Raw genomic sequence first — 15,889 nt, 5'->3', positions numbered from 1 at the left:
GTGCGGTGGCTCACTGGGTAATAAAGGGGTTAAGGCCAGCTTGGCATTATCAGCTGGCCCTAAGCCCGAAATTCATGGGGTCACGCCAATATTAGACATGACCGCCATGAATTTCTAGTAAAGTAATTAAAAAAAACACAAACACCCAGAATAAAGTCCTTTAATTGAAATAAAGACACAATTTTTTAATGTTCTAAATTAAACCATACTTACCATCACACCCATTCCAGCTGAAGCCAACGATCTCCTGCAATAAAAGTAAAATAATAAAGCAACCTCATCCTTACCTCTCCATGGTTCCCAGGACCGGTCCAGCTCTGCTACATTCACATGACAGGCTGCACCGCAGCAGAACGCTGCCGTTCAGCTTGCCATGCGGCAGACACTGAGAAGCGCAGGCATGCTTGTGCTCCTCAGTGTCTGACTGTGACGGCATCCAGATGAGCCGAGATCATGTCCAATGAACTCGGCTCACCTCATGCACGTCACTGACAGCGTGGGAAAATTCTCCTGCTCCCTGCATGCGCAGTAGAAGTTTCCCACGCTGACAGTGACGGACGTCCAGGAGGTGAGCTGAGTTCATTGTCGGCTCATCTGGATGCCGTCACAGCCAGACACTGCAGAGCGCAAGCATGCCTGCGCTTCTCAGTGTCTGCGGGATGACAGGCTGGATGGCAGCGTTCTGCTGCGGTCCAGCCTGTCATCTCGATGTAGCAGAGCTGAAGCTGTCCTGGGAACCATGGAAAGGTAAGGATGAGGTTGCTTTATTATTTTACTTTTATTGCAGGAGATCGTTGGCTTCAGCTGGAATGGGCGTGATGGTAAGTATGGTTTAATTTAGAACAATAAAGAATTGTGTGTTTATTTCAATTAAAGGACTTTATTCTGGGTGTTTGTGTTTTTTTTAAACTTTTACTATGGGGTTAGTAATGGGGGTGTCTTATAGACGCCTCTCCATTACTAACCTGGGCTTGATGTCAGCTGGCATTATAAGCTGACATCAACCCCAGCCCTATTACCCCCTGCCACCGCACCAGGGCAGCGTGGAAGAGCGAGGCTAAGTGCCAGAATTGGCGCATCCTATGAATGCGCCATTTCTGGGGCGGCTGACGGCTGGTGTTTCTAGCCTGGGAGGGGGCCAATATTCATGGCTCCCTTCCTGGGCTATTAATATCAGCCCCCAGCTGTCTGCCTAGCCTTTGCTAGCTATTAAATTAGGGGGGACCCCACGTCATTTTTTTTGGGGGGTCCCCCATTTTAATAGCTAGTAAAGGCTATGTATTCAGCTGGGGGCTGATATTAGTAGCCTGGGAAGCTCCGTGGGTATTACCCCCTTCCCAGGCTTCAAACATCTGCCCCAGCCGTCTGCTTAACCTCCGCTAGAGACTAAAATTAAGGGGAACCCCACGCCAATTTTTTTTTAAATAAATCCGTTATTTTAACACTAGATGACAAGTACAGTAACCAGCACTGTCACTGTACTTCATATATATGTGACTGACATGTTTCTATCTATCTAATCTATGTGTGATGCTCTATCTTTCTGTTATAAATTGTCGGGTACAGATGCTGAAATGCCGGCCGGCTTTTTTAAAGAGACGGTGCATGAAAACACTATTATTTGTTTTAATAAATCCTTTACACTAAATGACAAGTACAGTAAGCAATACTGTCACTGTACTTCATATATATGTGACTGACATGTTTCTATCTATCTAATCTATGTGTGATTCTCTATTCTTTCTATTCTAAATTGTCGGGTGCTGGCTTATGCCGCTGCTGAATTGCCGGCTTTTCATATATTGTCACAGAAGCGATGCGAACTTCCCAGCTCCGGACACAGCGCAGCGCTTCTGTGACAAGTGAAAGCTGTCGGCACAGAAGCCCTGCGCTGTGTCCGGAGCTGGGAATACGCAGCGATGTGTCAGTTTCAGCACAGAAGCGCTTACTGTCTGGACCTACCGCCGCCGTATTTTAACTCCCTCCACCTTATATTAACTCCGACATGGCAGGGATACGGCCACGGCAGCTTATTAACACCCCCAGAGTATCCCCGCATGTCAATTTCTGAAAGTTCAAAAGCATTACCGGCGTATAAGACGACCCCAGACTAGACAGAAGATTTTTCAGTCTTCAAAAGTCGTCTTATACGCCGGAATATACGGTATATAAATATCCATTCCATAAATGCTAATAAACATAAACCACTGGGGGGGGTGATCGGGGGGCGTTTATATGAATGGAGCTTGACACCAAGGAATTGATGAGGAGTGTATGTCAGGTAATAATTATTTTAGTTAGGGGAAATCTGACCTTATGTTTTTTCTTTACTAATAAAAGTTGAAGTTAAAAATGTCTTTAGTGATATATATCAATGCCTCTAATTACACAGGATTACACCATAGTAAAAAAAAAGACATTTAGTGGGTGTGTGACCCCCAGCAGCCATTCTCATGTGTCAGCAAGATGCAACATTACAGAGACTCAATTTTGCTTACTAAAACTTAAGAGAAACCATGGATTGAAGATCCTGGACCTTGCCAACAAGATCATTGATCTTCTGACTGGAGAGGTGAGCGCTGCTGGGAATACTGGGGCATTATACAGGAACACAAGGGATGATGTGTCTGGATGATGATGTATCATTGTGTGTCAGGTTCCTATAAGGTGTCAGGATGTCACTGTCCATTTCTCCATGGAGGAGTGGGAGTATATAGGAGAGCACAAGGCCCTGTACAAGGACATCCTGATGGAGAACTACCAGTCCCTCACACCACAGGGTAAGTAGGTAAATTTCTATTAAGAATCTATCGTAACTCCATCATGCTAGCTGAAATCATTGTAAGTTTGTGGCTAGCGCTGGGAAACCGAACAATTTTATATACCTGTTTCACTCACTGGACAAGGATAGCCAAGGCCGGAACCTAGCTCTTGGAAGTCAACCCTGGCTCAAAACAGGCAAGCAAGAATTAAAAAGGAAGATATTGCCATAGGAGCGCTGCTGATAGGTTAGTTCCTAGCCTAAAAAATCTACGGCAAGCACAGGTCTGAAACTCAGAGCTGTGTCTGCTTTTAACGTGACGCTAAACTAATAGCGAACAAATAAATATAACAAAAATAAACGAATAGCACTCGGCCCAATGTTATACTATGATGCAGTGCAGATCAGCTATTATTTTCTCATGCCGATTCAAAGCATGCTGCGAGTGCATCCAATAATCGGACCATGCGCACCCATAAAAGTCTATGGGTGCGTGTGAAACATCGGACTGCATTCTGATGTCATACCTTGAGACAGGCAATGGCGGAGATGCTGAAATTAATTTCTCCATCTCCTCCGATTCTCTCATGCGAGACAATCGGAGCACAGTGCACTGACACTCTGCTCCTGCTCGCAGCACAGCTGGAGCCGAGTGTCATTAGCATATCGCCTCCCATGCTCATTCATCGATTATTATACGCTCTTGTGATTCCAGCCTAAGATGTATTGTTAGTGTCAGTTTCCAGGTGGTACAATATAACCCATGGTTCCTGTGTCCCCCAATGAAGGCTACAAGAAAGAGATTTTACGCTTAGTATCAAAAATCTTCATTTGGTATCGCTGCATTCGTAAAAGTCTGAGCTATTTAAAGTATGAAATTAATTCACCCAATCAGTAAACGCCGTAAAGAGAAAAAAATCAAAAGTCCAGAATTGTGTTTTTTTTGGTCACCTCAACTCTTTGAGAAACTAATAAGCAATCAAGCATCGTATGTACAGGAAATTAGTATTAATAAAAATGTCAGCTCAAAAAACAAGCCCTCACTTAGCCCCATTAATAGAAAAATAAAATTCTTATGCTTCTCAGAAAATGGCAACCCAAAGGAAACCATTTTTTTTTTTAAATATTCAGAATTTTTAAGTAGAAAAAAAGATGCACGCTTGGTATCTCCATAATCCTATTGGTCTGGATAATCATATTTCTAGGTCATTTACACTGCATTATAAATGCAGTAAAATTAAAACAAAAAAAACAATGGCTGAATTGCATTTTTTTCACCATTTTATCACACTTGCAATTTTTCCCCAATTTTCAGTATATTATATGATAAAATGAATGCTTTCTTTCAAAATTCTTAAGGGGTTAACATGGCATAGAACATTAAGGTGTCCATTTTGGCCTAAAGTTATTTCTGATTGTTCTGCTGACTGTTGTTGCTGATTTACAAACACCATTGATTAGACAGTAATTTTAGGGGTATTTTTTATATACGGGTACGTTCCCACGATCATTGTTTGTTAAGGCATTCACGCAGGTGAATTTCCGCATGAATCCCGCCCCTCAGTTCACTTGTGTTTTTCCTTGCGTTTTTGCCACATTTTTGATGCATGCATTTTTGTCTCTCTTTGGTATGTTATTAGATTTGCAAAGATATAGATAGATATGGGTAGATAGATATGAGATATTTAGATAGCTAGATAGAAATTGGGCAGATAGATAGCTAGATGGATATCCATGAGATATATAATTAATGCCGTGGATGTGTAGTTTACTGTACATGGATTAACCTAATAAGTAAATGAAAAAAATGACGTGGGGCCCCACCCCTATTTTTGATAACCATTAGTGTTGAGCGAGTATGTTCTGTTAACCCTTTCGCCGAGTATGCTCGGGCCGAGCTCCGAGTATTTACAGCTGCTCGGTGATATGGTTGAATCACTCCCGTGTGCATGATTTGCAACTGTTTGACAGCTTTATTACATGTGAGGAATGTGTAAGAAATAGACATTCCTCACATGTAATAAAACTGTCATACAGTCGCAAATCATGCACACGGGAGCGATTCAAACATAACACCAAGCAGCTGTAACTACTCGGTGCTCGGCCCGAGCATACTCTGCGAAAGGGTTAACAGAACATACTCGCTCAACACTAATAACCATCCAAGGTAAAGCAGACAGCTGCGAGCTGGTATTATAAAGCTGGGATGGTCCCTGGTTATTGGGCCCTTCCTAGCCTAAAAATACCAGCCCGCAGCCGCCCTAGAAGTGGCACATCACATTAAATGCGTCAATTCTAGCGCTGTTCCCTGATTTTCCTGATTGCCCTGGTGCGGTGGCAATCGGGGTAATGGTAGTTGGTTTTGATGACAGCTATGATTAGTCAAAAATCACAGCTGACATCAAGCCCTGGTGTTAGTAATGGAAAGGTGTCTATCTGACACCCTTGTCACTAACCCGGTAATAAAAAATAAAACCACACATACAGAAAAACACTTTTTTTTAAATTTAAAGACACTATCGCTCATTCACCAATTTTTTTTTGGGGGGGGGAATCCCATGCAGGTCTGCTCCGCAGTAATCCACCTAGTCTGAAGTAGTCCAGGAAAGTATACCCGAAAGACATAAAAAGACAGAAATAACGACAAAAGATGGTCCCTCTTTCACCAATTTATTACCCGAAATGTTGACACGCAGGTCCGATATAGTCCACTTTCCCCTATTCTGTCTCACGCACCTGTGAATAGCAGTAAAAGTGACTGCTATTCACAGGCGTTGGGTAGTGACGTCAACGCTCATCGTCACCGGGACTCGCTGAGTGCAGTGAGACTCGGCGGCTCTATACTGTCACATAAGCCGAGCTCCCAGCAGAACTCCTGTGTTGTGCACAATCGCCGTGACCTACCCATATGTCAAAGGTCGCGAACCCCTACCCGACCATGACGTATGGGTACGTCAAAGGTCGTGAAGGGATTAAAATCACTCCTATAAAGTTTTTCAGATGTTTTTTTTTTCTGTATGGGGTAAAAAAAAAAAAAAAAAAAGGCTCAACTTGATTAACCCCTTTACCCCCAAGGGTGGTTTGCACGTTAATGACCAGGCCAATTTTTACAATTCTGACTGTCACATTATGAGCTAATAACTCTGGAACGCTTCAACGGATCCCCCTGATTCTGAGATTGTTTTTTCGTGATATATTGTACTTCATGATAGTGGTAAAATTTCTTTAATATGACTTGCATTTATTTGTGAAAAAAATCTGAAATTTGGCGAAAATTTTGCAATTTTCTAAATTTGAACATTCACGCCCTTAAATCAGAGAGATTTTTCACACAAAATTGTTAATAAATAACATTTCCCACATGTCTACTTTACATCAGCACAATTTTGTAACCAAAATTTTTTTTGTTAGGAAGTTATAGGGGTTAAAAGTTGGCCAGCGATTTCTCATTTTTCCAACAAAATTTATAAAACCATTTTTTAGGGAGCACATCACATTTGAAGTGACTTTGAGGGGCCTTTATGACAGAAAATACCCAAAAGTGACACCATTCTAAAAACTGCACCCCCAAGGTGCTCAAAACCACATTCAAGAAGTTTATTAACTCTTCAGGTGCTTTACAGAAATTTTTGGAATGTGGAAGAAAAAAATGAAAAATTAACTTTTTTCACAAAAATGTTACTTTTAGACCCCAGTTTTATTATTTTCGCAAGGGTAACTGGAAAAAATGGACCCCAAAATGTGTTGTGCATTTTCTCCTGAGCACGCAAATACTCCATATGTGGGAGAAAACCACTGTTTGGGCGCACGGCAGGGTTCGGAAGGGAAGGAGCGCCATTGGACTTTTTAAATGTAAAATTTGCTTGAATAATTAGCGGATGCCATGTATCGTTTGGAGATCCCCTGATGTGCCTAAACAGTGGAAACCCCCCACAAGTGACCCCATTTTGGAAACTAGACCCCTCAGGGAACTTATCTAGATGTGTGGTGAGCACCCTGAACTCCCAGGTGCTTCACAGAAGTTTATAACATTGAGCGGTAAAAATAACATTTTCCCATTTTTCACACACAAATGTTTTTCAGCCTCCAATTTTGCATTTTCATAAGGGTAACAGGAGAAATTGCACCATACCATTTGTTGTGCAATTTCTCCTGAGTACGCCGATACCCCATATATGGGGAAAATACACTGTTTGGGCGCACGGCAGGGTTCGGAAGAGAAGGAGCACTGTGTGACTTTTTGAACAAAAAATTGGCTGGAATCAAGAGCGGGCACCCTGTCGTGTTTGGAGAGCCCCTGATGTGCATAAACAGTGGAAACCCCCCACAAGTGACCCCATTTTAGAAACTAAGCCCCTCAAGGATTTTATGAAGGGGTATAGTGAACATTTTGAACCCAGAGGTATGACACAGAATTTGATGACATTAGGTCATCATATTGAATAAGTTGTCATTAGTCTTGAGTGAAAGTGCTCGCTACTTCAGTTTGCATCGGGTACTCGGCTATGCACCATGTATTGAGGGTGCTTGAGTGACATGCTCAAGTTCCCAGCCCGCCCCGCATGTTTCACGGTCGTTAGACACCCAAAAAAAAAACATACAGGGATCGCTCGTTCAAGGCAGGCAAACCCCGCAAGTTTTTTGTGGCCGCAAAGCATATGGGGCGTAGACTCAAGCATGTCACTTGAGCACCCGCGATACTCGGTGCATACTCTGTGTGACTGCAGACTTATGAATCCCCCCTCCCCACTGCAAGCACTGTGCGCTGCGGGGATTCACCGGTATGAGACCCGGTAATGGAGGGTATATGTACATACCCCCGGCCAGTGGGCGTGGCCTCTCTCCTTTCACTTGTATTGACAAAGGCCACGCCCCGCCTAGTGACGCAGACGGCCAGTGGGAGCATCCGACCAGAAGGCGTGGCCTCGCTCAATACAAGTGTATGGAGAGCAAGGCCACGCCCACTTGCAGGGGGTATGTATAACATATACATACCCTTCGTTACCGGGTCTCATACCAGCAAATCCCCGCAGCGCACAGTGCCTGTTCCTAATGTTTTTAGGTTTTTGTATATTTTCCCCAATAAACTTTACATATTTTATGAATATCTAGGTGCGCTCATCACTATCACATCATTTTTTTTTCCCTTGATTCAGTTGCGTCTCTACATGTTGTAGCACCCTCTCATGGATATTTTGTGCAATTAGTGGTGCACTGTAGCCATCTATATATACTTGTTAGCAGTCAGGCCATGGGAAATTTTGCACTATTTATAGTGTGATCATATTCTAAAGCAGATCATTAAGGGGTTAAGCATGTTATACAGAAGATGTCTTTACTTGCTGTGTGATTGTTTCTTACAGATGGATCCAGCAAAAGAAACCCAAGTCCTCTGTATTCCCAGGATTTTCCAAAGGAATATCACAATATCTATCAAAATGACCAGGTAGATGGAGCCTCAGGCTCATCAATTATTACAATGTCATCATCGGGATCCATAAGTTCACAGTGATTTATTAATGATTTCTTGTTATCTTCTCCATGTAGGATGATGATCAGCTTGGTATTAAAGTTGAGGTTGTAGATGAAGAAGATGAGATGTACATGAGAGCTAATTGGGGTGAGAATGGGAAGCTTTTTATAGGTTGTCAAATATCAGTTTTGAGGGTCACCGAGATAAATCTTTGTGCTTCCAACAGATGTATCCACTGAGAGAAACCCGTCAGAGGATTGTCCACAGGCAGTTCACAATTTCCCATGCTATGATCAGGTATATAGACTTTTTAGCTGTGTCTTATATTTTAGGCCGGTTTCACACGTCTGACATCTACAGTCTGATAGGAACCATGATGTCTGGAATGGCTACAGGTCACCTGACCCGAACTCAACAGCCTCATATACCTCTCGGTCCATACGCTGTGGACATCAAACCGGCAACTGGTATGCTGCATTTAGAAAGGTTGACTGCGAGCATTAAACGACTGCCAAACGGCAATGGTTTAATAGCCTGTTTAGCCATGCCCACAGTACGTCTACGCTCACAGAATGCTCACGAATAAATTTGTTTTCCTTACAGCAATGTTGTGCTGCCGAGAGCAATGGTTTTTAAGCAAACCTAAAAATATTTTCACCCGATGAACGAGTGTTTCTTTTGTTTGTTACGTGTGTAGGCCTCTGTACACAGACTGATAATTCGGAAACGCTCGTTCCTGATTTTGGGCCAGTGTAAATGGGCTGTTCGATTTTTGCGGCTATCTGCTGAATTGTACTTATTTATCCAAATTTTAAATCAGGATGAAGATCTGGCTAATATTAAAGTTGAAATTAAAGAAGAAGAGACCTATGTGACAGGTGATCAGGAGTGTAATGAGAATGGTATTCTGTTAGATAATGGCACAGGTAAGTAACATCAAATTGATCAAATTTTATATTCGATTCGTTAGTACAAAATATATAACTATTAAATATACAGCGGGTGAAATAAGTATTGAACACGTCACAAATTTTCTAAGTAAATACATTTCCAAAGGGGCTATTGACATGAATTTCTCACAAGATGCCGGTAACAACCCATCCAATCCACACAGGCAAAGAAATCAAATCATAAATGTCCATAAATTATGTGTGTGTAATAATGAGAAATGACACAGGATAAAAGTATTGAACACGCTGACTGAAATTTATTTAATACTATGTAGAAAAGCCTTTATTGGTGATGACAGCTTCCAGACACGCCTCCTGTATGGAGAAACTAGTCGCATGCATTGCTCAGGTGAGATTTTGGCCCATTCTTCCACACAAACACTCTTCACATCCTGAAGAGCGCATGGGCTCCTTCTATGAACTCTGAGCTTTAGTTCCTTCCATAGATTTTATATTGGATTCAGGTCAGGTGATTGGCTGGGCCATTCTAGCAGCTTTATATTGTTTCTCTGAAACCAAATGAGACTTTCCTTGGCTGTGTGTGATCATTGTCTTGCTGAAATGTCCACCCTCTTTTCATTTTAATCATCCTGGTAGATGGCTGCAGATTTTAATTAAGAATGTCTCCGTCTATTTGCTCATTCATCCTTTCTTCAATTATATTAAGTTTGCCAGTGCCGTATGCTGAAACACAGCCCCACACCATGATGTTCCCACCTCCAAACTTCACTGTTGCTATGGTGTTTTGGGGGTGATATGCAGGGCCTTTTGGCCTGTGGATTGGATGGGTTGTTACCTACATCTCGTGAGAATTTCATGTCAATAGCACCTTTAGAAGTACCGTATATACTCGTGTATAAGCCGACTTTTTCAGCACATTTTTTTTTACGCTGAAAAAGCGCCCCTCGGCTTATACTCAAGTATATACTTACATTCCGGCATAGAGAGTATGAATATTCACTCTTCTCTACTCCCATGGGTGTCAAGAGAAGTGAATATTTATTCTCTTTAGTAGCGGGCACCCAGGATCACTGAGCCACAGCAGGAAGCCGGCGGCTGCGGCTACAGTGTGCACTATTAAAGAAAATCAATATATTCACTCTTCTCCATGCCCATAGTCCCGGCATGGAGAGGAGTGAATATCCTCGCAGCTCTCCTCAGCGTCTGAGGGCGCATGGCAGTGATGTCATGCGCTGCTCAAATGCTGAGATCAGCTGCTGGCAGAACAGGACGCAGCGCTGGAACAGAAGGGAGATGAGTAGAAGGGTTTATTTTTTTCATGTGTGCAGTGATGGGGGTGGTCCATGCATACCAGGATTGGGGATGAGGGAGCCATGCATACCAGGATTGGGGGTGAGGGGTGCCATGCATACCAGGATTGGGGATGAGGGAGCCATGCATACCAGGATTGGGGATGAGGGAGCCATGCATACCAGGATTGGGGATGAGGGGTGCCATGCATACCTGGATTGGTGATGAGGAGGCCATGCATACCAGGATTGTGGATGAGGGAGCCATGCATACCAGGATTGGTGATGAGAGGGGGCCATGCATACCATGATTGGGATGAGGGGGGCATGCATACCAGGATTGGGGATGAGGGGGGCATGCATACCAGGATTGGGGATGAGGGGGCCATGCTTACCAGGATTGGGGATGAGGGGGCCATTTCTTACCAGGATGGGGAAATTTACCAGTAGCTGCTGCATTTCCCACCATAGGCTTATACTCAAGTCAATAAGTTTTCCCATTTTTCTGTGGTAAAAATTAGGTGCCTCTGCTTATATTCGGGTCGACTTATACTCGAGTATATGCGGTATATTTACTTAGAAGATTGGTGACGTGCTCAATTCTTATTTCGCCCACTGTGTATTAAAGGGGTTTTCCCACGAAGAAAAGTTCATTTTAATTAATGGCTGTTCCTGACCATGTACGGAGCATACCACATCTCCTGGGCAGGGGAGGAAGCAAAAGACAATACATATATTACAGCAGGGGATCGCAGAGGATTCATTTTGTGAGATAAAACATTGTTTAAAGACAGTTAGTGAAATGTTTTACCTCACAAAATGAATCCTCTGCCATCCACGGCTGTAATATATGTATTGTCTTTTGCTTCCTCCCCTGCCCAGGAGATGTGGTATGTTCCGTACACGGTCAGGAACAGCCATTAGTTAAAATGAACTTTTCTTCGTGGGAAAACCCCTTTAAAGATGATATTTAATAATCATTTGCATAGTAATCATTAGCATATAGCATGACTGAATAAAAGATCTTTTTCATTTTTTTTTTTATTTTTTACTAATCCTTGAAGCAATTCCTATGACACAAATTCTTAAAAGAGCAAAGCCCACTAGATAGTCTTTTAACGCTAACAGGTTATGAAACTTACTTTTTAATTCATTATGCTAAAAGATGCAATCTATTTAGGGATATGAATAAAATAATCACTTTTCCTCTAAAATGAAATGAATAATATTTAGATTGATAGAGTAGCTGTTGCTTATCACAGGTATTTTTGATGACACCCCGGGGTGTCCTAAAAGGATAGAGAGGCAAATGTGATAGGTTTAAGACCAAGCACATGTCTCCTTGACATGTTTCAACGAATACATGGCGTCATCAGGAGATGGGACAGTGGCGTGACTCCCAGGTTTTTTCTGTCTCTCTGGGTTAGTACAGGAGCTTTTGAAAAATTGTCACAATATCACATCATTTTGTTAAAGGAAATCCATCACCAGGTGTTTTCTACCCCATCTGAGAGGAGCATGATGTAGGGGCAGAGACCCTGATTTTATGTATTGTAAGGAGACAAGACACTGTGGAACCAGAACAGCGAGGAGGCGTGGCAGAGGGGAGGAGTTTGATAAGGATTCTGGGTACAGTGTTGTCAGGGAAACGAGCTGAGGAGAAAAACAGCATGTGTGCAAGTTCTGAGGTGATTCTGACGCCGAAGAGAGAGACGGGAGGAGCAACAGCAGCGTCTGGAACTCCTGTCAGGAAGAAAGGTGCCACAAGTCCGCCCAGACGTCGACGGTCAAGCCCCGAAGACTCGAGCGACGCCAGTCAAGGTTCCCAGCCCAGACATCGACGGTCAAGCCCCGAAGAGTCGAGCAATGCCAGTCACGGTTCCCAGCCCATACATCGACGGGCAAGCCCTGAAGATCCGAGCGACACCAGTCAAGGTTCCCAGCCCAAACATCGACGGTCAAGCCCTGAAGATCCGAGCGACACCAGTCAAGGTTCCCAGCCCAGACATCGACGATCAAGCCCTGAAGATCCGAGCGACGCCAGTCAAGGTTCCCAGCCCAGACATCGACGGGCAAGCCCTGAAGATCCGAGCGACACCAGTCAAGGTTCCCAGCCCAAACATCGACGGTCAAGCCCTGAAGATCCGAGCGACACCAGTCAAGGTTCCCAGCCCAGACATCGACGATCAAGCCCTGAAGATCCGAGCGACGCCAGTCAAGGTTCCCAGCCCAGACATCGACGGTCAAGCCCTGAAGATCCGAGCGATGCCAGTCAAGGTTCCCAGCCCAGACATCGACGGTCAAGCCCTGAAGATCTGAGCGACGCCGGTCAAGGTTCCCAGCCCAGACATCGACGGTCAAGCCCTGAAGATCTGAGCGACGCCAGTCAAGGTTCCCAGCCCAGACATCGACGGTCAAGCCCTGAAGATCCGAGCGACGCCAGTCAAGGTTCCCAGCCCAGACATCGACGGTCAAGCCCTGAAGAGCCGAGCGACGCCAGTCAAGGTTCCCAGCCCAGGCATCGACGGTCAAGCCCTGAAGAGCCGAGCGACGCCAGTCAAGGTTCCTCACCCGGGTGATGTCGGTAGACAGAACGGGAACAGGTTACGGCAGCACAGTTCTCAGACATGTGCGCCAGTGATAGGATGTCGCAGAAGCTCCGGAGGTGTCAGATCGTAGATTCACAGCCGGTTCGGCGACCAGGAAGGACGCAAGAGACAGGCCCTTACCTCTGACGGGGACATATGGTACTGGGCACCAACAGATGCCAGAGCGACATCGCAAAAGTGGATAGAGAGTTACGGCGAAACTGGCATTTGTTGCTATCACAACTCGCTGCCCAAGCTTTAACCCCTTACTGGCCTGGGGCGTATTAGTACGCCCCAGGCCATCACCCCCGTTTCAGTGAGGGCTCCGGCGGTGAGCCTGCACTGAACCGAGCACATGTCAGTTGATTTATACAGCTGACATGTGCCCGCAACAGCTGCGGGTGGAATCGCGATCCACCCACGGCTGTTACCAGTTAAATGCCGCTGTCAATCTCTGACAGCGGCATTTAACAGCGCCACGCCGGAAGCGCTTCACTTACCCCGCCCATCGGTCACCCCGTCACGTGATCGCGGGTCACTGATTGTTGGGCATGACAACCCTGGGTCTGCAGCAGCAGACCCGGGTGGTTGTCATGTACTGCTCGCTATGAGCGCCACCTAGTGGTCGGCGCTCATAGCACAGGAGCATTTCTGTTACATAGAGGTGATCTGCTCATCGCCTCTATGTAGCAGAGGTGATCAGACAGTTGCTGCTTCTAGTCTCCTATGGAGACTATAGAAGCATGCAAAAACTGTAAAAACAAAATCTTTTTAAATTTTTTTTAAAAATATAAAAGTTTAAATCACCCCCCTTTTGCCCATTCAAAATAAAATAATAAAAAATATACCCCACATACACATATTTGGTACAGCCGCGTTCAGAATCGCCCGATCTATCAATATAAAAAAAAGAATTAATCTGATCGGTAAACGGCGTAAGGAGAAAAAAATTCCAAACGCCAGAATTACGTTTTTTTTGGTCACCGCAACATTGCAATAAAATGTAATAACAGGCGATAAAAACATTGGATCTACTCCAAAATGGTATCAATAAAAACATCAGCCTGGTGCGCAAAATATAAGCCCTCACCCGGCCCCAGATCCCGAAAAATGGAGACGCTACGGGTCTCGGAAAATCACACTTTTTTTTTTTTTTTTTTTAGCAAACTTTGGATTTTTTTTTCACCACTTAAATAAAAAAGAACCTAAATATGTTTGGTGTCTACGAACTCGTAATGACCTGGAGAATAATAATGGCAGGTCAGTTTTAGCAGCCAGTGAACGTGGAAAGGAAAAAAAAAAAACAACTGTGGAATTGCATTTTTTTGGCAATTTCACCTCACTTGGAATTTTTTTCCCGTTTTCTAGTACACGATATGGTAAAACTAGAAATGGCTTTTAAAAGTACAGCTCGTCCCGCAAAAAATAAGCCCTCACATGGCCATATTGCCCAAAAAATAAAAACGCTATGCCTCTGGGAACAAGGGGAGCAAAAAACGAAAATGCAAAAACGGAAAATCCCAAGGTCGTAAAGGGGTTAAAAGACTGCCCCTCGCACAGTATAGTTAATGTCAATCTTGTTCCCCTTCCCTCCAGTAGATCATTTAAACTACCAGCCCCTGAATTCTAGTGTATTCTGATAATTTATCCTGTTATGTGATTTACTCCTTATTTTACTGTCAAACATTGTAAAGAAATTGTTACCATATAATACGTTTTACAATTAATATTAGTTGTTAAATAAAATAAATATACTGTTGTTCCGCCTGTGTCTCTGCTGTTGCGTACTGTTTACCTTTATTATATTATCACTTACTGGGCTGCTTATTGCACTTTTGATTAAAACTGTTTTCTGTGCTGTAGCTCTACCAGTTCTCTGTATAACCCTGCCCACGCCACTGATTGGCAGCTTTCTGTGTACACTGTGAATAGGCAGAAAGCTGTGGTAGGAGCATGGTGGAACTATCTGGCAGCAGGTTTACTAGTCTTCTATCTCCTGCTGATATAACAGTGATTTTATAAAACTACACCAAGCAGTCCAGTAAGTGACACATTGCTGAAATCAGTGTCTCTGCCCCTACATTATGCTGCTCTCAGATTAGGTAGCAAAAACCGGTATTGCTTCTGGGGCAAAGGGGGAACATGTAATTTTCTGCCCCCTTATTTCTTTGCACTTTTTCTTCCATTATCTCATATGCCTTGTGGAAAGTAACCATGTTCTGCAACATTGTAGGCAGTGTAGACATAACACTAGATCAAGATCACACCAGGTAAGCAAAAATTCACACAAGGTCTCCATGACACTGTATTTTAACTAGGTGGACTAGTTTTCTTTTATAAATAATTACTGCATGTAAGTGGGAATATCACCTTTATACTCCAGTGCTAAAACGACTCTAGATGATTTGTACGGTTTTAAAAATGGGAGAAGTGGATAATTCATTTCTAGAGCAAATTTTGTTAGTTAAAGGGATCCTATCAGCAGATTTGATCTCCATAAATGCTTGCCACCACTGAAGAAGTGTTGGTCTCAATGTGTCCAATGGTAATCTCCAAGCACACCTGAGAAAATGATCCATTATTCAGTCATGAGCCATATGCTAATGAATCACTAGTCTACTGGGTATTAATTCTTTAGTGTCCTGAATTATCGGTGGTAACCCCTCTCAAACCCCTACTGTCTGCTCTTGGATGACCTGTATTGGAGGTGTTACCATTAAAAACACAGGTCACTTCAGAGATTCATTAGCCTATGGCGGGCGAGGTTTATTGGTGTCAAATCTGCAGATAGACCCCCTTTACACCAACTATATTGCATTACATATTAAGAAAAAGAAGGCCAATAACATGGTCTAGAGAACACCCCA

At 43.6% G+C, this 15,889-nt stretch overlaps 1 protein-coding gene across 1 annotated transcript in view; it reads left to right on the top strand.

Moving 5' to 3' along the window:
• Positions 1 to 15,889, top strand: part of LOC141271539 (uncharacterized) — a 63,121-nt gene that overhangs the window by 23,226 nt on the left and 24,006 nt on the right. The window contains exons 4-9 of the mRNA XM_073681593.1: positions 2,393 to 2,572; positions 2,657 to 2,780; positions 8,125 to 8,207; positions 8,309 to 8,381; positions 8,461 to 8,531; positions 9,055 to 9,160. Coding sequence (XP_073537694.1) covers positions 2,393 to 2,572; positions 2,657 to 2,780; positions 8,125 to 8,207; positions 8,309 to 8,381; positions 8,461 to 8,531; positions 9,055 to 9,160 — 637 coding nt within the window. The remainder of the gene's footprint in view (positions 1 to 2,392; positions 2,573 to 2,656; positions 2,781 to 8,124; positions 8,208 to 8,308; positions 8,382 to 8,460; positions 8,532 to 9,054; positions 9,161 to 15,889) is intronic.

Source organism: Phyllobates terribilis, unplaced genomic scaffold (assembly GCF_046119375.1).
Source record: "Phyllobates terribilis strain yellow unplaced genomic scaffold, ASM4611937v1 Scaffold_5__5_contigs__length_657084704, whole genome shotgun sequence".
NCBI classification, from domain to species: Eukaryota; Metazoa; Chordata; class Amphibia; order Anura; family Dendrobatidae; genus Phyllobates; species Phyllobates terribilis.
This window is presented reverse-complemented; position numbering and strand designations above follow the sequence as displayed.